We start from the raw sequence: 27784 nt of genomic DNA on the forward strand, positions 1-27784 counted from the left end.
GTCCTGTAACTCCAGTTCTGTAGTAGGGTTACCTCTGTTATAGTCATACTCTAGTGAATAGTCCCGCCCATGTGCGCGGACTCCGGAGCAATCAAAAATAATCTCTTAAATTGTCAAAAAATGCAGAACTGCACAGACACTTAAGAGAGAATTTAAAGGCAGATAATGCAGCCTATATCCACAGGCTACACTGTCCAGTACTTCTACTAGAAATCCCACCAAAAATCCACAACAGCACAGCCTGTCCAGATTTCTCCACAGAGAAAAACTTTCCTTTTCCAGAAAAACCCTCTGGAATGATAGAGAGGAAGGAATGGACAGACAAGCCTCGTAGGCTGCCATTATGTGGCTCAAAACAGGATACTGTGCCTTTAAGAGAACCTTCCAGAACTCTCTCAGTATCCCAGAATGCCCAGCAGGTCCCTCTTACTTTCAGTTCTTTTTGAAGGCGTAACACGCCAGACCTGTAGCATTCTGTACATAATATCTTTCTCCACCGGGGAGGAGGGCGGGCGCTTATGACTATAACAGAGACACCCCTACTACAGAACTGGAGTTACAGGACAGAAACTACTCCTTCTCTAGTAGGGGATCTCTGTGTATAGTCATAATCTAGTGAATAGAATGGCAAGCCCATCCCCACACCAAAGCGACTGTGGAAAGAATAGAATTAACACCACTACTGTGTGAACAGATTTCGCAGCGAAGCCTGCCCAACCTGAGCGTCTGTCCTGGCATCAGTGACCAGACAGTAATGCTTAGCAAAGGTATGGACCGACTTCCAAGTGGCCGCCTTGCAGATTTCTGCAATAGGAACATTACGAAGCAAAGCAGAAGTGGCAGCTTTGCCCCTGGTGGAATGAGCCTTAGGTTTACCCCCTAAGGTCTTATTAGCCTTCTGGTAACACAATTGTATACAGGACACAATCCACCTCGAGATGGACTGTTATGAGGTAGCAAGGCCGGTCCTGACCGATCCATAATTGATAAACAATTGGTCTGACCTACGACTATCTTTGGTTTTATCCAGATAAAATGTCAACACCCTCCTAACATCCAGGGAATGCAGAGACCTTTCCGCTGGAGATGAAGGATTCTGCAAAAACGTAGGTAAAGTTATGGACTGGATAACATGGAAATCAGAGATAACTTTTGGAAGAAATTTAGGGAGAGTACGCATAACAACCTTAGCAGCATGAAATACCGCATAAGGTTCTTGGCAACACAACACCTAAATTTCACTCACCCTGCGGGCTGATGTGATAGCCACGAGGAACGCAGCCTTCCAGGACAGGTGATGCAATGAAGCCTTATGAATAGGTTCAAAAGGCTCCTCCATCAATCTGGACAGCACCACATTCAAGTCCCATGAAGGCGAAGGAAGGCGGACAGGAAGGAACACTTTCTTCAAGCCTTCCAAAAAGTCCATGATCACAGGGATCTGCAAGAAGGAAGTCTGTGAAGGGCATTTCCTGTAGGCAGTCAGCGCAGCGAGGTGAACCTTAATGGAATGAACATTAAGGCCAGACTGTGCCAAATATAGAAGATATGGAAGGAGGACATCTTCCTTACACGTCATTGGATCATAGTTCTTGGACTTGCACCAGATGCAGAATCTCTTCCACTTGTAAGCATAGGAAGTCTAGTGGAAGGTCGCTTAGCCTCCTTCAGTATGTCCATACAATCTTATGGTAGATTCAAATGGCCATACTGCACTCTCTCAGGAGCCATGCCGCCAAATTCAAAGACGAGAGGTTGGGGTGCACCATCTGCCCCCCCGAACTTTGTGAGAAGGTCCGGCCGGCACGGCAGCCGTATGTGAGGAAGGAGAGACCGGTGAAGCAGGTCCGTGAACCACCACTGCCTGGGCCATTCCGGGGGCAATCAGGATCATCCGTGCCCTGGACTGGGACAGCTTGATGAGCACCGCCGGAATCAGGGGAATAGGTGGAAAAACGCACAGAAAGATGTTCAACCAGTCGATCCATAGCGCATTCCCCAGCGTCCCCTGCTGGTAGTATCTGGAGGCGAAGTCTCGGCATTTGCTGTTTTCGGCGGTGGCGAACAGATCTACGTCTGGAGTCCCCCATCTTGCGAAGACGTCTCCTAGTACTTCGTCGTTTATGACCCATTCGCGGTTTTCCTGAATCAGTCTGCTCAGCGCGTCCGCCTGAACATTCTGCACACCTGGCAGATGAGACGCCGTTATCGTCACACCTCTGGCTAACAGCCAGTGCCAGATCGCCTGCGCTTCCTGTGACAGTGTGCATGATCTCGCGCCCCCCTGCTTGTCGAGGTAAAACATTGTGGTCGTATTGTCCGTCTGCACAAGCAAGGAGTCGGTCTGGAAGGACAGATGAAAGGCCTTCCGTGCCAAGTGAATAGCTCTGAATTCCAGGAAAACTGATGTGAGACGTGGACTCTGTCGGAGACCCGCTCCCTGGATCTGTAAATGGTCTGAATGCGCTCCCCAGCCCAGGAGAGACGCATCTGTAACAATAGTCCGAGTCAGGAATTCCCTGTGGAAAGGAACCCCTCTGAGGATATTCACTGCTGAGCACCACCATCTCAGGGACAGTTGGGCGTGAAGAAACAACTGAATCCGGTCGTCCCAACACCCTACCTTCTGGTTCTACTGGTCCTCCAAACAGTCCTGTAGTGGCCACATGTGTAGGCGCGCATGCGGAGTGAGGAAGATACAAGAGGCCATCGATCCCCCTAGAGAAGACATAGTCCTCACTGTTGTAGATGGAGCAGCTAAGAGAGCCTGAGCCTTCCAAGGGATGGATAAGCGTCTCTTCCCCGAGGGAGACACGCTAGCCGACATCGTATTGATGGAGGCTCCCGAGTACTGCAGGCACTGTACCGGGATCGGGACAGACTTGGACAGACCTATGTGCAACCCCAGATTTTCCAGCAGGACAGTCATACTGTTGAAGTGCAATTGTGCTTCTTGGAAGTTGGAGGCTTAGATCAACTAATCGTCCAGGTATGGGTAGACAAACACCTTGTTCTGACTCAGGTGCGCTGCTATCACAGCCATGCATGTCGAAAAAGTCCTGGGTGCAGACTTCAATCCACACAGTAGTACGGCGTACTGATAGCGATTGGTGCCGTCGAGGAAGCGCAGGAATTTCCAATGTTTCCAAGGAATGGGCACCTGGAGGTACGCATCCTGCAGGCCTATAGTGCACAGCCATCCTTGTCTTTGCAGCTTAGGATAAATCTGGCACAAAGACCGCAACCCTCCGTTTGCTTAACGCAAAACCAGAATGGGCCTGAGCTCGATCTGGTCCTTCTCTCGCACCCAAAAGCACCGTCACGACAGACCTTCTCTTAGAGACCGAGGGACGTTATATCTCCCTGCTTCCTAACAGGGTAACAGCCTCTGCTCGGAACTCGCGCAGCTGGAACTGCGAATGAACTGGTGGAATTGCTGGAGGAGGGCTGCCAAACGAAGACTGTCTAGACCCGGCCGACCTTTGTTCGCCGAGGAGCATCAAGCTCTCCCGTATATGCGCACAATATACTTGTGAATCATTAAATGGCGGCCCGGGACCACAGACCAAATACTGGGAGGAAAAGACACCGCTAGAAAGGGCGGAAGGCCTTAAGCCGTTCTCCATGCCCCAAACCTACAGCCTTCAAAAGTCTCCGATTCAGACTTCATGCGGGCCACTCACTACCCTCATGGCAGCCCAAAGGTTGCCCAAAGAACGGGAGAGTAGAAGCACACCGCTGAGCCGCAGGCTGCAGAGATGTCAGACGAATACAAGTATGGCAACGTAGGACAAATCCACCATACCTGGGGGTCAGCAGGAGAGAAAAACTCCGCTTCGACACCGATGTTTAGATCTGAAACTATCAGGCCCCTTAGACTATCTCTTGTAAGGCTTCCCTCCTGTCTCTCGGCAGGGGAACCACAAATCGGTGGAGAAACACCCCCACACAGGGGTCTTACCACAACGGCCCAGCAACAGCGGGCCACAGCATGCGGTCTGCATGCCGCCACCCCTGTGACCAAGTCAGGAGTACGGTCGAAGCCAGAACCTCCTGGCAGGTGGTAGTGGACGAAAGTTAAGTACCGCCAACCAGTTAAGAGGAGGAGAGAGCCTCCCCGTACTCATGGAAGACTCCTCCCTGGCATCAAGGCACGGGGGATTCGCAGACTGAGGGGCCAAAGGCCCCTGGGGTGGTGGGTGGGAGAGGGAATCGAGAGAATTCCGAAACATTCCCGGTGGTCACACCAGTGGTGGCAGAGCAGGGGGCGACCCAGACGCTGAGTAGGTATGCGAATACTCAAAATTAAGCAAAAGGACCAACGTCCCCCGCTTACACGTGGTAAGTAGCCACAGACTCCCCATCAGAAGGGTTCCTCGACGCTAATCAACTGCACAGCGTCGTGAGTGGATGTTGCCGGGAACACAAAGTTCCCTCCTACGAAGAGAGGTTCACCACGGAGCGAGGCCTGTAACAAGACCCAGGCGTCAAGCGTCGGCAAGTATTCCGCGGCTGTAACCCATGACGTCGACCTCACTACGACGTCACCATCACTAAGACAGTGACTGTCTCTACGACATTGCTGTACATCGCCATCAAGCAGCACTGCACCGATACGCCGAGCCATCCATAACGGTGATGTCTGGCCTAACGGAAGATAGCGGAGCCTAAGCGACCAACGCCCCAAAAGGAGCATCACTGCTCCTCTACGTCGAGCCTCACTGCTCCATGACGTCGAGCCTCACTGCTCCATGACGTCGAGCCTCACTGCTCCATGACGTCGAGCATCCCTGCTCCATGACGTCGAGCATCACTGCTCCATGACGTCGAGCATCACTGCTCCATGACGTCAAAGGCACTCCATGACGTCAAAGGCACGCCATGACGTCAAAGGCACGCCATGACGTCAAAGGCACGCCATGACGTCAAAGGCACGCCATGACGTCAAAGGCACGCCATGACGTCAAAGGCACGCCATGACGTCAAAGGCACGCCATGACGTCAAAGGCACTCCATGACGTCAAAGGCACTCCATGACGTCAAAGGCACTCCATGACGTCAAAGGCACTCCATGACGTCAAAGGCACTCCATGACATCCTCGACGCTGACCGGAACCGCGTCCTAGCTCTGACGTGCCCCTACTGGGGAGAACCCCAGAGGTCACAGCATGGGAACTGGTAGAGGACATACCCTCTCCTTACCCAGAGGCTGAAGATGCCTTCAAACTCCTCTGCTCCAAACCTGGGAGCCGAATCCTCCTAGAAAAGAAGTTACAGAGAAGACAGTTGTCAAAAGACACAGGCAAGCACAGAATATAAACCCTGTGAGCTTCAGCTTTGGTCTTTAATTCAGCTGCAGACAAAGCACTTGTGAGACAGACATAGTACAAAGACAAGAAGACTGCAGAAATTCTGCCAAAAAAACACAGCAGAATTTAGATAAAGGCCAAAGACGTCGAGTGAAGCTGCCAAAAATCCAACATTATTTACAAGGGGTGGTGAGGGACAGAGTCTCTGAATTAAGCAGAAATCTCTCACCCAGTCAAGAGATCAGGGCTAGATCCAATACCGTTTTTTAGCTCACTGCACCATCCCAGTTTCAGAACCTGGCTGTATGCAAATTAGTCTGTTCCTGTCCCAGTGCATGATGGGAACAGGGCAAACCAAACTACAAAAGCCAATTCTTACACTGGGAAGGAAACAAGCTCCCGGGGACCGGTTTCTGGCATTACAGCCGTCTTCGGCCCGGTTTGCTTGAATCCTGATGGTGCAATGAGCAAGGGACTCATGTCTGAGTATACCCTTCCACGCTTAGGGTGGACAAAAATATTTACAACAAGGGGTGGTGAGGGACAGAGTCTCTGAATTAAGCAGAAATCTCTCACCCAGTCAAGAGATCAGGGCTAGATCCAACACCGTTTTTTAGCTCACTGCACCATCCCAGTTTCAGAACCTGGCTGTATGCAAATTAGTCTGTTCCTGTCCCAGTGCATGATGTGAACAGGGCAAACCAAACTACAAAAGCCAATTCTTACACTGGGAAGGAAACAAGCTCCCGGGGACCGGTTTCTGGCATTACAGCCGTTTTCGGCCCGGTTTGCTTGAATCCTGATGGTGCAATGAGCAAGGGACTCATGTCTGAGTATACCCTTCCACGCTTAGGGTGGACAAAAATATTTACAACAAGGGGTGGTGAGGGACAGAGTCTCTGAATTAAGCAGAAATCTCTCACCCAGTCAAGAGATCAGGGCTAGATCCAACACCGTTTTTTTAGCTCACTGCACCATCCCAGTTTCAGAACCTGGCTGTATGCAAATTAGTCTGTTCCTGTCCCAGTGCATGATGGGAACAGGGCAAACCAAACTACAAAAGCCAATTCTTACACTGGGAAGGAAACAAGCTCCCGGGGACCGGTTTCTGGCATTACAGCCGTCTTCGGCCCGGTTTGCTTGAATCCTGATGGTGCAATGAGCAAGGGACTCATGTCTGAGTATACCCTTCCACGCTTAGGGTGGACAAAAATATTTACAACAAGGGGTGGTGAGGGACAGAGTCTCTGAATTAAGCAGAAATCTCTCACCCAGTCAAGAGATCAGGGCTAGATCCAACACCGTTTTTTAGCTCACTGCACCATCCCAGTTTCAGAACCTGGCTGTATGCAAATTAGTCTGTTCCTGTCCCAGTGCATGATGGGAACAGGGCAAACCAAACTACAAAAGCCAATTCTTACACTGGGAAGGAAACAAGCTCCCGGGGACCGGTTTCTGGCATTACAGCCGTCTTCGGCCCGGTTTGCTTGAATCCGGATGGTGCAATGAGCAAGGGACTCATGTCTGAGTATACCCTTCCACGCTTAGGGTGGACAAAAATATTTACAACAAGGGGTGGTGAGGGACAGAGTCTCTGAATTAAGCAGAAATCTCTCACCCAGTCAAGAGATCAGGGCTAGATCCAACACCTGATTGCTTGAATCCTGATGGTGCAATGAGCAAGGGACTCATGTCTGAGTAAGCGTGGAAGGGTATACTCAGATGTGAGTCCCTAGCTCATTGCACCATCAGGATTCAAGCAGGCCGGGCCGAAGACGGCTGAAATGCCAGAAACCGGTCCCCGGTAGCTTGTTTCCTTCCCAGTATAAGAATTGGCTTGGTAGTTTGGTCTGCCCTGTTCCCATGATGCACTGGGCCAGGGTCAGACTAATTTGCATATAGCCAAGTTCTGAGCTGGGATGGTGCAGTGAGCTAAAAAACGGTGATGGATCAAGCCCTGATCTTTGGACCGGGTAAGATTGGTTTGCTTAATTCAGACACTCTGTTCATCACCATCCCCTTTTCTGAATCAAAAATCCAAAATTATCACAAAAATTGAAAAAAAAAGCTCAAAAAAGAAGAGCTAATGCTCCAGGGTCCTGCTAGCAGGAGCCGGAAAAAAGAACTGAAAGTAAGAGGGACCTGCTGTGCATTCTGGGATACTGAGAGAGTTCTGGAAGGTTCTCTTAAAGGCACAGTATCCTTTTTTGAGCCACATAATGGCAGCCTATGGGGCTTGTCTGTCCATTCCTTCCTCTCTATCATTCCAGAGGGTTTTGCTGGAAAAGGAAAGTTTTTCTCTGTGGAAAAATCTGGACAGGCTGTGCTGTTGTGGATTTTTGGTGGAATTTCTAGTAGAAGTACTGGATAGTGTAGCCTGTGGATATAGGCTGCATTATCTGCCTTTAAATTTTCTCAAGTGTCTGTGCAGTTCTGCATTTTTTAACAATTTAAGAGATTATTTTTGATTGCTCCGCGGTCCACGCACATGGGCGGGACTATTCACTAGATTATGACTATACACAGAGATCCCCTACTACAGAATGGCACTTGTGCTGGTTTCTAGTTTGTGGCCCGGCCTTACTGATTGAGGGCCAAACCCTTTTGTGTTTAGCACCTATTCAGAGTTTGGCAGCGGCTGGACATCTGCTAAAAAGCAGTAGGTGTTGCATCTGCCATATTTAAAGTACCATTGATACCAATGCGATCTTAATACCACTTTCTGACAAATGGCTGCATCCACCAAATTCTAGTAAAGTCTTTAGATTGACAGAGACTGTGAGCTTCACGTCTTTTAAAAGATTTACATACTCATATGATAATCCTTATTTTTTAATATATATTTATGTATTGAGTTCTTAATCTGCTCTTTTATGGCCTTTATGCTGAATAAAGATGTATTGCTTACTTGCAATCCTTCTCGGCTATAAAAAAAATTTAACGACCTATTGCAAGCAATAAGTCAACATTAAAATGTGCAACTGCTCACTACTAAAATGAAATGCGGTTTTATGAAAACATACCTGTGGTGTTTCTTGCACCATCTTTCCAAGTATCAGGAGTAATGACTGTGCCAAGCTTCTTCTCACCTTTAAGCATACAAATAAATACACAAAGTTATTAACCAGACATAAAGCCTTACAAAGTGTTCAGCTAGGTAGGGACATGATCTAAGCGATATTGAACCTTGAAGCCAGACTAAGTTATCTTGGTGGCCAGACTGGATCGATATGATAATAGAAATGTTCCGAAATTCAAAGCAGGCTCAGTGTGGCTTGCTCGATCTTGTACCACGCGCAGTGGGTAGACCTCACCTTCACAAAAGAAACACATCAGGAAAGGAACACACCAGGTGAATGACCATGAACAGTATACAATTGCTGAAATTACCTGGCAGCTTGCTTGTGTTAAAAAACAGCAAACTAAAGAAAGATCAAACCATCTTTTGTGCATAATTATGCGAAAGTGGGATGAGGATGCATCTACATTACAGTTATTGGATGGCTGCAAATCAACAGTGCTGACCTTTTCTTTTCCAAACCATTCATCGTGGTAACTGAAATCAACCACTAAATAAACCCCAATATGCAGGTGACTGTCAAATGAAAGTCCGGGATATGAAAGAAGGTGTCCCTGGTAGCATGTAGATCTTAAGACAGTTTACGGGTGCGGCGAGGGTTACAACGTGTATATCTTTGCTACCGATGTTTGTGAATGCATAGAGACATTCATGCACTCATTAAAAGCGCGACAGATCAATGTACGTTACAGTTCACTTTAAAATGTACAGCATCGTAGTAGTCTGAATTCTGCCCGATTGTCAAAATGCAATTTCATGGTTCGCATAGATTGGTTGCCGCTAAAGGGAGTGGATGGGCTAACATAGCTGTGTGAAAAACAGTGAGAACCCTCTAAGATCAAGGGGATAGGGTTTAAACAACCGAACAGCAGTAAAGAGTCCCTTGATAGATCACTTAAAGGTAGATATACTCGCCACAAGAAAGTACACACCCACTAGTGTGTTATTTTGCATGGATAAATATGTTCAGTGACATATTGTAATGGCCAATCACTGTGGGTCGTGTTTGTGCATTCTGTCAAATTCTCCCTCTTTATTGCTGTTGTTTCTTATGTTGTTGTTGCCATTTTGGAACACTGATTGTGCTATGTAACAAGATTTTCAATGTTTACATTTTTAATGATTATATAATTAAATGATTTATGTGTTTTTCCAAAATTCCCATGGTATCAAATTAGTCTGGTTGTTGTAACGTGGTGTGAGTGTATTTATTTAACTTTAAGGGTTTTATGAAGTGGAATCTTTAGTGCTGTTGAGCTAAAATACCGTTAACTGAATCAACTTGATAGACTTATATGTGAGTGAGGGTCTGCAAGACGATGTACCAAGTGCTTTCCTGGTAATCAGGACGAATGAATGAGGAATAAAGCCCAGAGGACACCCTCCATGCAAGGCAGAAGTACTTTGAATTACACATTTTCTTCTTACATTTCTATAGAGGAAGAGACGACCTGAGAATAAGGCATAGGATCTCCATCTGCATCAGATCAAACAAAACGGGCTGGTGAGAAAGGATAGGTGGTATTCTGTGTCATTCTTTGCTACAAGACTTAATTACTCATCGATTTAAATGGTAAAATTGTGAGGCTTGAACATGCCCTACATAATGGTATGCAATTAAGGCTTCTTGTTTTCCGTTTTTACTGCTTTTACAGATACATTAATATGTTAACATATATTTGTAGTACAACGTTAAAGTGTACCAGTGAGTGTAGTGTTTTGTAATACATGGTTGCTTAATTTGCTAAATCGTGACAAGTATCCATATATGAGTGCAAGTTCAACAGTTAAATAAATATGGAAATATACAATTTTACGGCTCCATTTATTCTCAAAACGCATACTAAATGTGGATAAATACTAATAAGATAGCCAAACAAGCATTGGCATAGCCAATAGGTCTCGCATTTGGGACCTTATAAGTGTTTAGCCATGCAACAGTTGGTGTTGTTGCACCAAGGATATTCTGCTGCATATCTAAATACTTATAGGGTCCAAAAAGCGAGGCCTATTGGCTATGCCAATCCTTGTTTGTTTTTTGCTACTGTATTTTTTTAAGTTGCCAGATCTACAATAGCTGGACATGGTTTTTGTTAACAGTTCTTTGCATCAAATGAACTTGTTTTCATTGCTCTGAATGTTGTTTCCATTCTGGTTGTAGGAAGCAGTCATTCTCAGGGGTGTGGGGGCTGCCTAGCTGTGCGCATGCCCCGCAATTTGCAAATGATAAAAAGCCTGTTGCAGGAGCAATTTAGTGTGAAGTGAGTGAGCCGCAGGCAACATGACTCACTCACACAGGAGTTTATCCACTACACCTGCATACTCAGCATGGTTTAAGGAAACTCGACCCACTCCCTCCCAGGCAGCGAACACATATTTACCAAGAAACTCTGAGAAGAGCCTGCCTGCTGCACTGACGGCTGGTGGTGTGTGTGCCTGGTGAAAGCGTGCACTGACGGCTGGTGGTGTGTGTGCCTGGTGGAAGAGTGCACTGATGGCTGGTGGTGTGTGTACGCCTGGTGGAAGCGTGCACTGACATGGTGTGTGTGCCTGGTGAAAGCGTGCACTGACGGCTGGTGGTGTGTGCCTGGTGGAAGCATGCACCGACGGCTGGTAGTGTGTGCGCCTGGTGAAAATGTGCACTGACGGCTGGTGGTGTGTGTGCCTGTTGGAAGAGTGCACTGATGGCTGGTGGTGTGTGTACGCCTGGTGGAAGCATGCACTGACAGCTGGTGGTGTGTGTGCCTGGTGGAAGTGTGCACTGATGGCTGGTGGGGTGTGTGCCTTGTGAAAGCCTGCACTGACGGCTAGTGGGGTGTGGACCCAGTGAACGCGTGCACTGACGGCTTGTGGTGTGTGTGCCTGGTGAAAGCGTGCACCGACAGCGGGTAGTGTGTGACGGCTGGTAGTGTGTGTGCCTGGTGAAACTGTATACTGACGGCTGGTGGTGTGTGTGCCTGGTGGAAGCCTGCACTGACGGCTGGTGGTGTGTGTGCCTGGTGGAAGCATGCACTGACGGCTGGTGGTGTGTGTGCCTGGTAGAAGCGTGCACGGATGGCTGGTGGTGTGTGTGCGTGGTAGAAGCGTGCACGGAAGGCTGGTGGTGTGTGTGCGTGGTAGAAGCGTGCACGGACAGCTGGTGGTGTGTGTGCCTGGTGGAAGCGTGCACTGACGGATGGTGGTGTGTGTGTGCCTGGTGGAAGCGTGCACTGACGGCTGGTGTTGTGCCTGGTGGAAGCGTGCCCTGAAGTCTGGTGGAGTGTGTGTCTGGTGGAAGCGTGCACGGACGACTGGTGGTGTGTGTGCCTGGTGGAATCTTTCACCGATGGCTGGTAGTGTGTATGCCTGGTGGAAGCGTGCACTGACGGCTGGTGGTGTGTGTGCCTGGTGGAAGCGTGTATTGACGGCTGGTGATGTGTGTGCCTGGTGGAAGCGTGCACTGACGGCTGGTGGTGTGTATGCCTGGTGGAAGCGTGCACTGACGGCTGGTGGTGTGTATGCCTGGTGGAAGCGTGCAATGACGCTCATGGTGTGTACCTGGTGGAAGCGTGCACCTACGGCTGGTGGTGTGTGTGTGCCTGATGGACGCGTGCATGGACGGCTGGTGGTGTGTGTGCCTGGTGGAAGCGTGCACTGACGGCTGGTGGTCTGTGTGCCTGGTAGAAGCGTGCCTGGTGAAAGCATGCACTGACGGCTGGTGGTGTGTGTGCCTGGTGAAAGCGTGCACGGACGACTGGTGGTGTGTATGCCTGGTGGAAGCGTGCACTGACGGCTGGTGGTGTGTATGCCTTGTGGAAGCGTGCACTGACGGCTCATGGTGTGTGTGTCTGGTGGAAGCGTGCACCTGCGGCTGGTGGTGTGTGTGACTGATGGAATCGTGCACTGACATCTGGTGGTGTGTGTGTCTGGTGGAAGCGTGCACCTGCGGCTGGTGGTGTGTGTGACTGATGGAATCGTGCACTGACATCTGGTGGTGTGTGTGCCTGGTGGAAGCGTGCACTGATGGCTGGTGGTGTGTGTGCCTGGTGGAAGCGTGCACTGAAGGCTGGTGGTGTGTGTGCCTGGTGGAAGCAGGGGCATTCACAGTGATAAAAGACACAAATGAAACTGACGAAGAGGAGGGGGAAAAGGAAGGGGGAGTGCGAGCAGAGGAGCATGATTCACAGCTAGAAGACACAAATGAAGTTGACCAGGAGGGAGGGGGAAAAGGGAGGGGTGTAGTGCAAGCAGAGGAGCCAGATTACAGCAATAAAAACACAGATGGCAGCTGTGCACGTGCACAAGCTCGTGAACGCAAGCTGTAGGCAGCAAAAGTCTCTGGTGGCAGTTTTAAAAGCCACTTACTAAATGTCTCGAAGAGACAGCGCTATCAAGCGAGACCTAAAAATAAATATGGATAAATACAGGCGGAAAGGTTAAAAAATATATATATATAGCATAAGGGAGCCCTATAAACAATGCACGTGATGAGAGGGTTCCAAAGAGGCACTTTGGTAATCTAGTGCTTAGTTTAAGGGTATGTAGAATCTGAATGTGGACATGAAGTGTATCACTTTAGGTCGAAGCCTGGGTTGCAGCGCATGCGCTGTTGCAGGTGAGAGTTTTTGTAAGCAAGAAGGGGCATGAAACCACGCCCCTTCTGCCATTGTCCGGCCTCGCAAAATGGAGGCCTGCCATTGGCCAATGCCCCTGTTAGGATGATTTGTCCGCTATACTCCCTCCTTTTGAGGACTCCGTGACCTGACTTCTGGTGTCGCAAGTCGATTTCCTGAAACATTGCTATGGCAACCAAAAGGCCGGTCACGGAGTCCTGGAGGGGAGGGATTCAGTAGCTGTTTCCGCCCCTTTTTGTTTTTTTGTGCGTGCAGTTTTCTGTCATTGTTCCCTCGTTCTCCTTGCTGGAAGGAGGCATTGCAGTGCCTTGTTGCTTTTGGTCCTGGTCTTCTGTGGCCTTCTATCTGTTCAAAACATGTGGTTCCAGGAGGTAGGCCTCACTTTAGGCCAGCCGGCTGGGAGAGAGGCAGCATGCAGCGGGGTGGGGTTCCTACGCAGGCAGGAGGAGCAGAGAGACAAGCTCGTTAAGCGAGCCAACAGAGGGTCGTGTGCAGTGCAGTGAGCAGTGGACATGCCCCTCAGTCTCGTGGAGAGGCAAGGATGGGTGCAGCACAGCAGGGGAAAGCCGCCTTTGCCATTAGAACAGAGACACAGCAACAACGGCAGCAGCCTCACCTTCGTTGATGTGATGTGGCGGTTTATACCCGGGCCTCACCGCAGCAGCAGCAAACGGCCCAGCGGAAGGCCGATCACAGAACCAGAGGACTGCCAGAAAGTCAGGTGGAAGTGCAAGTAGGCACCAGGGTTTGGCCACCCTCGTCGGCAGTTGTTGGGGTAGCAGGCCTGGTTTTCTGAGGAATGCCTTCCTCTTCCTGTCCACCACAGAGGCCCGGGGCGTTGTCGAAGATTTATGACTCCAGTGAAACCGAGCCAAACACTCAGGTATTCCTAAAATTTTCAGAAGAAACAAGCTGAAGCTGATACAGAGACATAGGGCATCCTGCAAATCTCAGGGTGTGAGTCTAGCGCTAAGCACCTTCACTGTTTAATCACTCCTATTACAGCTACGAGTCTAGCACGGCATACCTTCATTGTTTATTTAGCACTGCTGTTAGACCACTGGCCTACGCTACACGTCTTAGTTGTTTAATGAGCACTTCAATTAATACTACAGGTCAAGCGCTACAGCGCCTTCACTGATTAATAAGCACTTCTATTACAGCCACAGATCTAGCGCTACGCGCCGTTATTGTTTCAGGAGCACCTCCGATACAACTTCGAGTCTAGCACTAAACACCTTCAAAGTTTCAATGGTACTTTTATAACAACTATGATTCCATCAGCACTTGTGTTACACTTGTGATTGTAGCCCCGCTGCACACTTTGGGTTCTGAAATGTTTTGAATGTAGTGCAACATTATCATTATGAGTGACCCGAACAATTGACCTGAGTTAACGAGGTACTGGTACCGCCAGGGCCCATTACAAGTTGGACCCAAAGGGCCGGATTCACAGAGGTTAACAAACACTTTAGCGTAAGTGTAAATTCGTTTTGTATTCACAAAGGGGATTCATTGTGAATTCCCTGATCTCGAGCCCCTGGTCAGTTTTCATTTCCCCGGTATTACACCCTTAGACTGGACTCTCTTTTCTCAGCTGGAGTCTGGGTGGGATGACCCCAGAACTTGCAATGCAAGGGGCGGTAACTCCTGCTGGGGGAGGCCTAAGCAATAAAGGGCGCTCCTCTGAGGCCTGTCCCAGGGACCTCACTCTGGAGGGTATTTCCGGTCACCCTCCCACAAGGAAAGAAGCCATAAAACTCTCCCGGCCTGTTCTCCCCTCGCCCCTTAGTGTTCGTCATCTTGCATCACACCCCGCCTCACACTCACGCTTAGTGTATTTCTAAGGCTTGTGCAGCCCCTGTGTACCTACCTCAAGCTGTGACCGTCCCCCACTACCCTCCCTCTCCTAGGTTGCAGAGCTTCAGGGGGCCTGCTTTACCCCCCTCCCCGGGTGCCCTGCCGACCGTGATAGGTTTCAGAGAGCGACCCATGCCTCTGGACACCATCTCCAGCACTGGACACTCGCCCAGCAGCAAGGTGCATTCTGGGACTTGCAGTCTACTTCCGGATTAGGTGAAGCGATTCGACTAGCACCGCGTACTGGAAAAGATGTGTCCTGGGGATTGGCACTCACCAGGTGGAACACATTTGGGACAAAAATACAGTTCCCACACCCCTTTTAGGAGAGTACTGATTATATTGTGTTTTCGTGGACATTTGTAAAGTGAAAGTGTCCTATTTTAGCAACTCTCGTCTAATCATCCTGCCTTCTACCACCAAACAACCGGAGGACGGAAATCCAGAGTGGAAAGAAAAGAGCGCCTAGACAAAGAAAGCGCTTCGGAGTCCACCTAATGGTGGGAGGCACTATCGAAGTGCTGATTACACAACAAAGTAGGCCTGTGCACGCACACCCCATCATGCCGCTACCCTGGAGAAAGAACACCTTTCAACAATACATCCTTGTAGGTGTCCACGCAGCCCAGAGTCGGACTGGCCTCTGTCTCCAGCAGGCCTGTCCTACTCCCTCTGTGCTGAGACTGAGACCCCCTGCACAGAACACATCACAGATGGATGTGTATTCAGGCTAATGATGAACGGCAGTAAAACCCCAAACGAGGATATTACCCTTGGAAGGATAAAAGGCGGAGCTGCCCGCTGTGCTTAGATTCTGTCCCGAATTACAATAAAGGCTGTTATCCCAATCCGCCGCTACTCACGGTTCCCAGCGCCAACTACTTTGGGTCGCCCAGGTGACCCTCAGGTACGTCCCTGCGCAGGAGCCCTCCGCTGAGCCTCCGCCGGGCCCTCTAGCACCCTTCGCCCAGACACATGTCACTGACCATGTCATGAGTGATGTAAATGTTGAGGAATCTGCCTGTAATTTTCCTTACATTTGCCTCGCTGCACTCCGCTCCTTCCCTGAAAGTTTTGGGGGGATTTGTCAAGCGGGGGCCGAGATAAAAGGGGGGTCCCAAAACGTGTTTTCCCCATGTTAATTTCCATAGGGCAGTTGGACTCACTTTTAGCCCGAAAGGCTGAATGGATTTCCACAAAACTTGGCAAAATTGTAGGGACTGGTAGCCCGATGTGCCTTTGCTATGTCTCAAGATATGTGCTCCAGTGGATTTTGAGTAATTTAGATTCAAAAATATATATATATCTGGGCGGAGCCTAACCACACATCTGATCTGAATGGCTGTCAGCACTTCATCCAAGAAGTGTTGGCAGCCATCTTGGGACCAATATACATGATAGCACCTCATTAAAAAGCATTGTAGTTAATAGAGGGTTTTAGGACTTTAGTTACATTATAAATCATTTGTTGATGGTACCATACTCATTTTAGGAATAGTGGTGTGTTCTAAGGTGATTTTACCATGTGAAAAAGCCTTCTGCTGTGATATCATGAATCATGTTTGAAAGAAAACCAATATCTCAGGATTTTCCCACAGTGGTTTGGAAGGGGATCTATAAGCTAAACTGAAAGCATATTTTCTGTAAATTCACATTATCTTTCTCAGTCATGTGAGAATGAAGTCTGACATTCTCATTAAAACATGTACTTCCAACAAGGACAGAGACTGTCAGTTGATTCCTTTGTGTTCTACTGCAGCCTCCTAGAGTGTTCTAAAGAACAACTAGAGCGCTAACAGTCCTACTTATTACAAAGGTATAGCACACCTGAAGCCATCGTGATGGGAATAAAGTGGTAACTCTTAAAACATTTAATTTAAAAAGGAACAAAATGGGGGGGTATATTATGCCATGGAAAGTATTATAGTGCTGCAGAAATAAAAATTAGGGCACATTTTGAGTGACTTCTCAAATCCTCTTCTATTTCATTAAAAAATACTGACATGCAGTCTACCAAGATCGCCACCAGAGACAAAAGAGCCCAAATATCGCCCAGATGTAGCCCAATTATAGCCCAATGACAGAATGTCCCAGAATGTTCTAAAGAACAACTAGAGCGCTTGAATGGTCAGAAATTAACAACCAGGCATTTATAGAAAAACTTCAATCAGCCTAACCCGCATTTGATGAAAGCTGTAATATAGCCTGCAAACAATTCAACGAATGGTTGGAGAATGCAGTCAAGCTGACAGTCCCATGAAAAAAAGCTACTCTGAAAAGAAAAACGCCCTCACAACCATGGTTCTCGGAAGCACTAAAAGCCCAGAAACAGATGTGCAGAAGAGCGGAGAAAAAGTGGAGAACCAACTATGATACCCACCTTAGACAAGAATACAAAGCTACCTTAGCCTGTTACAAGAAATTAATAATAACAGAAAAAAGCAAATACTTCATACATAAAATCAACGAATCAAAATTCGAGAACAACAACTCAGAAGCCAGGGCTCGACAAATCTAAAAAATCTTACTTGACCTGCAGGTCGAGTGAGTAGACTTTTCTACTCGACCTAACAGCAATGCACTCGACCCACAAACTGATTGCATATGACTTTTTTTCAAAACATTTGCAGCGCCAACAACCCAAGAAAACGCTGGCCAACCAAATTAACAGCAAATTTTATTAATTTATCACCCAGTTACCTCCTTATGTGTGTATCAAAGTGATATCAAAGTTTTTCTAATACTACCCTTCTGAATGGATGCAAAGTGGTGGTGCAAACCCTAAGCAAACACAAAAATTCTCAGTACAATTTTAAGATGGTCTAAGCATTGGCATAGGCAATAGGTTTCGCCTTTGGGACCTTATAAGTGTTTAACGAAATGCAACAGTTGATGTTGTTGCACCAAGGATATTTTAATTTGTGCTGCAATAAATACTTATAAGGTTCCAAAGGGAAGGCTATGCTTGTAGGCACGGTTTGTTGGCCAGTGGGCAGTCAGTGAGCAAGCTCAAACCATTCGGGGGTCTCTGCAAGAAAAACAGTAAAATAATGGGGCAAAATTGTGCATTTGCAGCCCTTTATGTCAGCGAAACGAACTAATTTCGGAACATCTGCTACTCATAAGTTGCTTTGTGCAAGCTCACTCCTCAGTTAAGTCATGGAAATTTCCCAACTTTCACAACAAAACTCACTCAGACTGCCCTCAGAATTGTCTTGCACAAATAATACTGCATTTGCTCCTTGGTGCACGTGTGCCATTTTAACAGTTTGCTCTCTCATATGGGACAGCTTTCATTTTGGCACTGGACTAAGAACAAACCAGTTGTTCCGAATTCCCAAGACAGGATCAAGGTGGACTTACATCACAGCAATGCACCAACAAGATTAACAAAAGAAAAGGAGGCAAGGACCAAGGTCAACTTACCCACCACAGACACATGGGATCACCAGCGGGCCAGCTGCAACACTGCTAATGCAGGCAGGCACGCATATAACAGTTAAAAGTCTCCGGCCAGGCACAGTCACATAATGGAAAATCCTGCTCCCTAATAACCAGCATGCAGCAAAAATAAAAGCTACCAGATCTCTCTGATCTGGACACAACCGTAATCATTCCCAAAACGTACTCCTGGCATTCAGAAATAGGCACTGACAAACCAATATACTCTAGTTTTAATGTGACATTGGGGGTCTACCCTGTGGATTCTAGCAGCACAGCTGAGGCTGTGTTCCCTGCAATTAATTGAGCCATCTTTTAACGGAAACAACATCTACGATCATGTCGCTGAAGCTCACTCCCCCCTCCCACAACCTAATAACTCTGGGCCTAAACTTACTTTTTGGGGGGGAAACTGGGGCTGTGGTAATTAGCGGTCACACAATCAGTGAACAATCCACACCTTAGAGGTGATGAGTGACACTTACTTGCAAGCAAAATCCATCAGTGAAGGTGAGGGAAACATACAAATATTCACAAATTACAGCATAGTAAATTCACCACACAATGTTCTAATGCAACTTGCATATATCTGTTTAGATGGTTTGTGGGTAAAACAGATATACAAAACAAAGTCAGACAAATGTTGCAAATTAGAGACTCAATGTTAATAAGATTTCGAACACTGCCTTTGGAGACTGTCTTCTCTGCAATCTTGCTTTTTTTCCTGTCATCTTTGGTTACCCCTGTCCTATTCCCCACTACTTGCAAGTACTTCCCACATTATCAGTTTTACAGTTGTGACAGCATAATGGCTGGAAAGCACAATGCAGTCTGTCGTTACTACAAGAGAATTGTTGCTTCTAGGAACAAAATCCTCTCTATACAATCTCCAAAATAAATACTAACTGATCTACAGAGGAAACTGAGGAGCTGCCTTGGAACGATTTATCTGCAAATCACGGTGGTAAAATCACTCTTAGAAATAACATTTTAATATTGGGGTGGTTGCAGTACTTATTCTGGGTCTATGCTTCCAAATCACACAACAGAAGTGCTTAAGTAAGTCATCACATGCCCCCACTGTTACAATAGGGCGGCAGTCACTCTGCTCCTAAAGGGGTGCCTGAAGAGTAACTAAATGGAATTGTACAGCTCTGTGTCTGATAGAGGAATAAGCAACGCAGGGAAGGGAGACGCTGAAAAATATTTAAACAGGCATGCGAGAAGAGCAAATATGGCCAACATTAAGTGTGTGCGTGGTACACTGTGCATGATAAGCTCTGCAAGACCACCCACAAACTGATGCAAAGCCTAATCAGAGTAAAATTCTATGCAAATAAGGACAGCCTAATACATTACACTGCGTTTCAACACATCAAAAAGAGAATTAAAAAAACTGATTATGGGTACAAATTAAAAGAGCAGTAACAGCGAGTCCTGGAGCGAACGGATATCATGCCTGTGTGTCACCCAACCCAGCACCGTCAAACGCCACAGCCAACTATACGTGCAGACACTTTCTTAGTCAAAGTCCGAGGCAGTGATCTGGCAAGAAGCTATGGCGCCACAAAATTAATTAAAGAGCTTTGCATTTTTGAAGATCGAAGGATATTGTAAGTCAAAATGTTACTGAACCTACGTTTTATGGGGGACAGAAACTGTTTAACTCGTGTGGTGTAATTAGTCAAGTAAGCTACTGAGGATTCCAGATTCTTTGCACTTTCACCCAAAATCTAAGCTTGTGCACTGTAATGAAAAAGTCAGATGCCTCAATTCGGGTCGAGGTCCTAAAACTCGTCAGTGACTACTGCATTTTTATACACCTAAAGTTGAAAAATAAGCATGTTTCATAGAAGGCTAGGAGACTCCCTTCTCTTGGCCTGACCTGGAAAATGTGCAATTGGATATTCAAATTAAACGGCCCACAAGAGGTTTCTGCACATAAGGCCTGCAGCAAAACAATGTGTAAAAACAGACTCACCTCCAAATCGCCCTGCACGCTGTCCCGAATCCCGGCTCCACCGAAGAGAGCGTGGGTGGAGGAGTGCTGAGTCACTGCTTCACTTTAAGCAGCACAGTTTCTGGGGCAGGCCAGGGCCGTCATTGGTGGCGCTTTCGCGCGCTACAAGATTGACGGCCCTGGGACCCACAGAAACAATAGGCAGTGCACCACACCACCACCACTAAGTTAGGTGGTGCGTGCATGCTGCCCCCTAGAGCCCTCACCGCGCACCGCGTGCACTTGATGCTAGAATGCCGATGTTGCTGCCATTGTAATGCTGCCCCCTAGAGCCTTCACCTGCTACTGCAGTGCCAGATAAGCACTCGCCAGGCCGGTCAAGTAGGCCTTGAAACTGACTCGCCCTTCAGGAAATTCACTCGCATTTGCGAGCGGGCGAGTACATTTTGCGACCCCTGGAAGCACTATCATCAGACTTCTGCAACGCGCTAGGTGAATTCTTTGTCAGCAAAGTTTCATCAGTTTACGATTCTTTTAAAAATCATAGCACGGAAACAGCAAAAAATGATAATTCACACGTGATGAACCCAGTGAATATACATCCAGATCAAACTACATTGTTCCTCTTTACTCCCCCAACAGCAAAACAGATCCAGAAAGAGGTTCTTACCACTAACTCCGGTAGCCCAACACACCCTTGTCCATCCAAAATAATGCACATCTGCTCCGAACAGCTGAGCATAGAGCTAGAAAAACTATTCTCTCAAATTATCAATACCACCATCTTCCCAGACGACTGGAAAATGATATCAATCAGGCCGCTTCTAAAAAAAAAACCTAACCTAGACTGCGAAACTCCAAACAACTATAGACCCATAGCCAGGATTCCATTTGCCGCAAACGTTTTAGAGAAACTGTTAAACAGTTATCTCGATACTTGTTGGACGGCAACTGGTTGGACCATTCTCAGTTCGGTTTCCGTGAAGGACATGGTACAGAGACTGCTCTGATTACAGCAGTGGAGGAACTCGGGCAAGTACTGGACAATGGATCGAAGGCCGCCTTGGTACTACTTGACCTATCGGCGGCCTTCGAAACAGTCAGTCACGAGATCCTTATAACTCGGCTAAAAACAGCACAATTACATGACTTAGCCTGTGCCCTCTTTGCTTCATACCTAGAGAATAGAACCTTCTCAGTAGAATCGGGAGAAGCAAAATCCAACGTATTCAACCTGCCATGCGGAGTCCCGCAGGGTTCCTCTATGAGCCCCACTCTTTTTAATCTGTATGTAACTCCCCTTGCACAAATAATAAGGAACTGTGGCTTCACCCCAATATCCTACGCCGACGATACCCAAATCGTGGTGTCAATAAATAAAGACGTAGAGAACACAGCAGAAACATTTCAGCTCTGCATGGTACAAATCAGCCAATGGATGAGAACAAACTGCCTAAAAGTAAACGGGGACAAAAGTGAGGTCATGATACTAGGAGGGAACACAAATATATGGTCCCACTCATGGTGGCCAAAGGATCTGGGAGGATGCCCCGAACCGGTAGAAAAGGTGAAAAACCTGAGAATCACTCTAGATACTAACCTCTCATTTGATGCCCAAGCCAGTAAATTGGCATCATCACTTTGGTACATCCTAAAAATGAACAAAAAAATACTACCTTACCTACCACATGACTCGCGCAAGACAGTGGTGACAGCATTAGCCTTGTCCAGACTGGACTACGGGAACGGCCTATACGCCGAAGCCAGGAAGAAAATCCTACTCAAACTCCAACGCCTGCAGAATGCAGCAGCCAGGCTGATACTCGCAATACCAAAGTTTGAAACAATTAGCCATAAACTAAGAAATCTACACTGGCTGCCTATTACAAAAAGAATACAATTCAAATCACTATGCCTAGGATACAAAGCAATCAATGGAACTGGATCACAATTTCTAAAAACCCATTTAAAACAATATGAGCCAAATAGACTTCTTAGATCCAGCCAAATGAAAATCATCAGGGTCCCAAGATTCAAGAGAGCTAACTGGGGCTGAAGAAGCTTCCTGGTGCACACAGCAAGAATTTGGAACCAACTACCGCTAGACATAAAAAACAGCCCATCTTTGATATCCTTCAGAAAGGAAGTTAAAACCTGGCTATTTTCCACATAGCTCTAACTAACATCTTTAAGAGCCAGTAGGACATCTCAGCGCCAAGACGCCCCTGGGCAATCGCGCGCTTTACAAATAGAAAAATCAAAATCAAAATCATTACAAAGGTATGGCACACCTGAAGCCATCTTGATTGGAATAAAGTGGTAACTCTTAAAACATTTAATTTAAAAAGGAACAAAATGAGGGGGTATATTTTGCCATAGAAAGTATGATTAGTGCTGCAGAAAGAAAAATTAGGGCACATTTTGAGTGACTTCTCAAATCCTCTTCAATTTCATTAAAAAATTCTGACATGCAGTCTCCCAAGATGGCCACCAGAGACACAAGAGCCTAAATGTAGCCCAAATATCACCCAGATGTAGCCCAAGTATAGTCCAATGACAGAATGTCCCAGAGTGTTCTAAAGAACAACTAGAGCGCTAACAGTCTTACTTATGACAAAAGTATGGCACACCTGAAGTCATCTTGATTGGAATGAAGTGGCAAGTCTGAAAACATTTAATTTAAAAAGGACAAAATGAGGGGGTTCATTTTGCCATAGAAAGTATGATTAGTGCTTCAGAAAGAAAAATTAGGGATCATTTTGAGTGACTTCTCAAATCCTCTTCTATTTCATGAAAAAAAATTCTGACATGCAGACTGAAACATGCACTTCGAATACCAGCAGCAGACTTCCCTGGTGAGCAGTAGCTTTACTACAGTGATCTAATGAGCAACTAGAGTGCTAACATTCAGAATTCATGGCAAATATGTGACACATCTGAATGCCTTCTTGGTGGAACCAAAGTAAACAAGCATTGAAAATGCAATAGATCTCGCCCTCGTTTAAGTTAAAGCCATTCTGTTTGTAATGAGGTGGCTTTTTAGCTTCGCTTTTATTAGTGTTTTTTAAACTTTCATGTAAATAACATGCATCTGTATGCATATATGTATATGTATGCATGCATTTATATTTGTATTTATATAGATATACAGATTATATGTATTTATATAGATATACAGATTATATGTGTATATATATATATATATATATATATATATATATATATATATATATATATATATACACACACATACATATATATATAAATGCATATGCATATATATATATGTGTATATGTGTGCGTGTAGAGAGAGGTAGAGAGGTAGAGGTGTAGAGGTAGAGAGGTAGAGGTAGAGGTAGAGAGGTAGCGGTAGAGACTAGTAGAGAGGTAGAGAGTGAGTAATAGAGAGTAGAGAGTGAGTAGTAGAGAGTAGCAGAGAGTGAGTAGTAGAGAGTAGTAGAGTGAACAGTAGAGTGAGTAGTAGAGAGTGAGTAGTAGAGAGTGAGTAGAGTAAGTAGTAGAGTGAGTAGTAGAGAGCAGTAGAGGAGTAGAGAGTAGTAAAGAGTGAGTAGTAGAGAGTAGTAGAGAGTGAGTAGTAAAGAGTAGTAGAGAGTGAGTAGTAGAAAGTAGTAGAGAGTGAGTAGCAGAGAGAGAGAATAGTAGAGAGTAGTAGAGTGAGTAGTAAAGTGAGTAGTAGAGACTAGTAGAGAGAGAGTAGTAGAGAGTGAGTGAGTAGTAGAGTGAGTAGTAGAGAGTGAGTAGTAGAGTGAGTAGTAGAGAGTGAGTAGTAGAGAGAGTAGTAGAGAGTGATTAGTAGAGAGTAGTAGAGAGTGAGAAGTAGAGAGTGAGTAGTAGAGAGTAGTAGAGAGTGAATAGTAAACAGTGAGTAGTAGAGAGAGAGTAGTAGCGAGTGAGTAGTAGAGAGTAGTAGATAGTGAGTAGTAGGGAGTGAGTAGTAGAGAGAGAGTAGTAGTAGAGAGTAGTAGAGTAGTAGAGAATGAGTAGTAGAGAGTGAGTATTTGAGAGTAGTGGAGTAGGAGAGAGTAAGTAGTAGAGAGTAGTGGAGAATATTCCAAAGTTTGGCACAGCACCACTTGCACAATAAGTCCAATCAAATCATATCACTTAGAGTCCTTATTGAAGCGCTGAATCTTGGTGTATATTCAAATGCTATTATTTTCCTTAAGTTTATGTACCACAGCCAGCCGAAACGTTTCGTTCTGTACAACAGAACTTCTTTAGGGCGTTCTTATTTCCTTCAAGTTATGTCGGTATCCTGTTGCCATATAACTAGATATTTCTTCCAAATGTTAGACGAGACGCAAGTACATTCTTTTTCAAAGTGACTAGGTATCAATTTTACCCACACAATTCGGGCAGACTTGAGTAATTTATAGCATCCTCAAAGTCAGTCTTTCAAAAATTCCAAAGTATAGGACATGATAATCCAAATCCAAATGTTTCTCAAGTAAAGTCATTTTCAATCGTTCGGAATATCGGTGTTTGGGCAGATATGACCCTGGGACCCCCAGTATGCAAGGGGAATTAGTCCCCCCTCTGCAAACGGGCCAGTGGCCTGCGTTGCAGAGCGGTGTAAAAAGGGGCATAGCCTCATTACACCTCTGTGCAATGCAGCCTCCTGGCGCATACTGGAGGTTTCAGGTGGGCTAGTTGGCCCCCAGGGACCCCTAGTATGCAAGGGGAATTAGTTCACCCTCTTCAAACATGCACGGGGGCTGCGTTGCAGAGAGGTGTAAAAAATGGTGTGGCCTCATTACACCTCTCTGCAATGCAGCCCCCTGGCGCATACTGGAGGCTCCTGGTGGGCTAGTTGGCCCCCAGGGACCCCCAGCATGCAAGGGGAATTAGTTCCCCCTCTTCAAACATGCACGGGGGCTGCATTGCAGAGAGGTGTAAAAAGGGGCATGGCTTCATTACACCTCTCTGCAATGCAGTCCCCTGGCGCATACTGGAGATTCCTGGTGGGCTTTCAGGTCTTATATAGTTAGGAATTAGCATTAAAAAAACCTTTGAAATCCACTGAAAAATACATAGGTTTCAGGCCTTCTATAGTTAGGAATTAGCATTTAAAAAACCTTTAAAATTCACTCAAAAAACTATACGTTTTAGGGGTGTTATAGACAGCTGGACATTTCACTCATACAAAACCATTGGAATTGCTCCTATATAGTTAGTTGTACTAACTATATTTCGCGCTTATATCGTATGCGCTCGAGTGCTTCCGGGAGCGCTTACGCCGTGCATATCACGCGGACGCGGCTACGCAATACGTCACGATGATGTTTTCGTTTGCGGCAATAGCGCAAACGGGACGCTCACCGGTATGCGCACCGGGGCGCGCCGCAAGACTGCGCTTTCCGGTGCGCACACCGGTACGCGCACCGGGAGCGCTCCAGGGCAAAAAAATAAAATAAATGAAGAATATACATAAAAAAAATAGTATTACATAAATATACAATATAGGATTCATTATAAAAAATATTATATTTGATAGCAATAGAAATTTGCTATTAAGAAACCTTTGAAATTCACTGAACAAAACATAGGTTTGAGGCACTATATATAGTTATGAATTAGCATTTACAAAACCTATGAAATCCACAGAAAAAACCATAGGTTTCACACCAGTTATAGTTAGGAATTAGCATTTAAAAAACCTATTAAATTCACTGAAAAACCATAGGTTTTTGTCATGTCATGAGTGATGTCACTGACCAGGTCATGAGTGATGTAATATGTGACGTCATCAGCAGTGCATTGCAGGCGCACAAGTTATAGTGAGTCCAACTAACTATAACGTGGGAATTTCAATGGTTTTATGTCAGTAAAATTTCCAGCTAACTATAACTGGTGTCAAACCTATGTTTTTTTCAGTGAATTTAATAGGTTTTTTAAATGCTAACTCCGAACTATAACTGGTGTCTGGTGTGAAACCTATGGTTTTTTCTGTGAATATATAATATCTATGACGGCTGGCCCGGCCGTGGGGCGCACCACCGCAGATACAAGCGGCCACGCTGCTGGTTTTCCTGACCAGCGCTTCTGGTCTGATGGGCATAAAGCTCCACGTGGGAGGTGTAACCGGCAGGCCTGCGATGTTTTAATTAATTTACAGAAACTGATGCTGCCAGCCCACTGGGGTTTAATTATCAAGGACTACCAGTCCCAGAATACCAAGGGTAACTTTTCCTACCTGATTGTTTTCAGATGAGAAGATTTGTACAAAAGGGAGAACACTGGGAATCCTCGTGATGCATCTTTCTGTAAGCAGAGAACCCAGGAAGAAGGGCGGAGAGCCCAAAACGTGTCGGTCACTGCTGATGCTGGGCATGCATCGACCCTCCTTAACCATATTGTTGCCGACAAGAGAGTGCGCCCCGTCCTGATGGCAAACTGTGAACCTTAATCTATGACGGCCGGCCCAGCCGTGGGGCGCACCACCGCAGATACAAGCGGTCCCGCTGCTGGTTTTCCTGACCAGCGCTGCGGGTCTGATGGGCATAAAGCTGCACGTGGGAGGTATAACCGGCAGGCCTGCGATGTTTTAATTAATTTACAGAAACTGATGCTGTCAGCCCACTGGGGTTTAATTATCAAGGACTACCAGTCCAAGAATACCAAGGGTAACTTTACACACCTATTGTTTTCAGATGAGAAGATTTGTACAAAAGGGAGAACACTGGGAATCCTCGTGATGCATCTTTCTGTAAGCAGAGAACCCAGGAAGAAGGGCGGAGAGCCCGAAACGCGTCGGTCACTGCTGATGCTGGGCGTGCATGGACCCTCCTTAACCATATTGTTGCCAACAAGAGAGTGCGCCCCGTCCTGATGGCAAACTGTGAACCTTAATCTATGACGGCCGGCCCGGCCGTGAGGCGCACCACCGCAGATACAAGCGGCCTCGCTGCTGGTTTTCCTGACCAGCGCTGCGGGTCTTATGGGCATAAAGCTGCACGTGGGAGGTGTAACCGGCAGGCCTGCGATGTTTTAATTAATTTACAGAAACTGATGCTATCAGCCCACTGGGTTTTAATTATCAAGGACTACCAGTCCCAGAATACCAAGGGTAACTTTACCTACCTGATTGTTTTCAGATGAGAAGATTCGTACAAAAGGGAGAACACTGGCAATCCTCGTGATGGCATCTTTCTGTAAGCAGAGAACCCAGGAAGAAGGGCGGAGAGCCCAAAACGTGTCGGTCACTGCTGATGCTGGGCGTGCATGGACCCTCCTTAACCATATTGTTGCCGACAAGAGAGTGCGCCCCGTCCTGATGGCAAACTGTGAACCTTAATCTATGACGGCCGGCCCGGCCGTGGGGCGCACCATCGCAGATACAAGCGGCCGCGCTGCTGGTTTTCCTGACCAGCGCTGCGGGTCTGATGGGCATAAAGCTGCACGTGGGAGGTGTAACCGGCAGGCCTGCGATGTTTTCATTAATTTACAGAAACTGATGCTGTCAGCCCACTGGGGTTTAATTATCAAGGACTACCAGTCCCAG

At 46.7% G+C, this 27784-nt stretch overlaps 1 protein-coding gene across 1 annotated transcript in view; it reads right to left on the reverse strand.

The window, feature by feature from the left end:
* The window catches only part of CRIPT (CXXC repeat containing interactor of PDZ3 domain), a 197424-nt gene that overhangs the window by 91548 nt on the left and 78092 nt on the right, over nt 1-27784 (reverse strand). Inside the window, exon 2 of the mRNA XM_086927780.1 lies at nt 8333-8398. Coding sequence (XP_086783906.1) covers nt 8333-8398 — 66 coding nt within the window. The remainder of the gene's footprint in view (nt 1-8332; nt 8399-27784) is intronic.

This window comes from Lissotriton vulgaris, chromosome 6 (genome assembly GCF_964263255.1).
Source record: "Lissotriton vulgaris chromosome 6, aLisVul1.2, whole genome shotgun sequence".
Lineage (NCBI taxonomy): Eukaryota > Metazoa > Chordata > Amphibia > Caudata > Salamandridae > Lissotriton > Lissotriton vulgaris.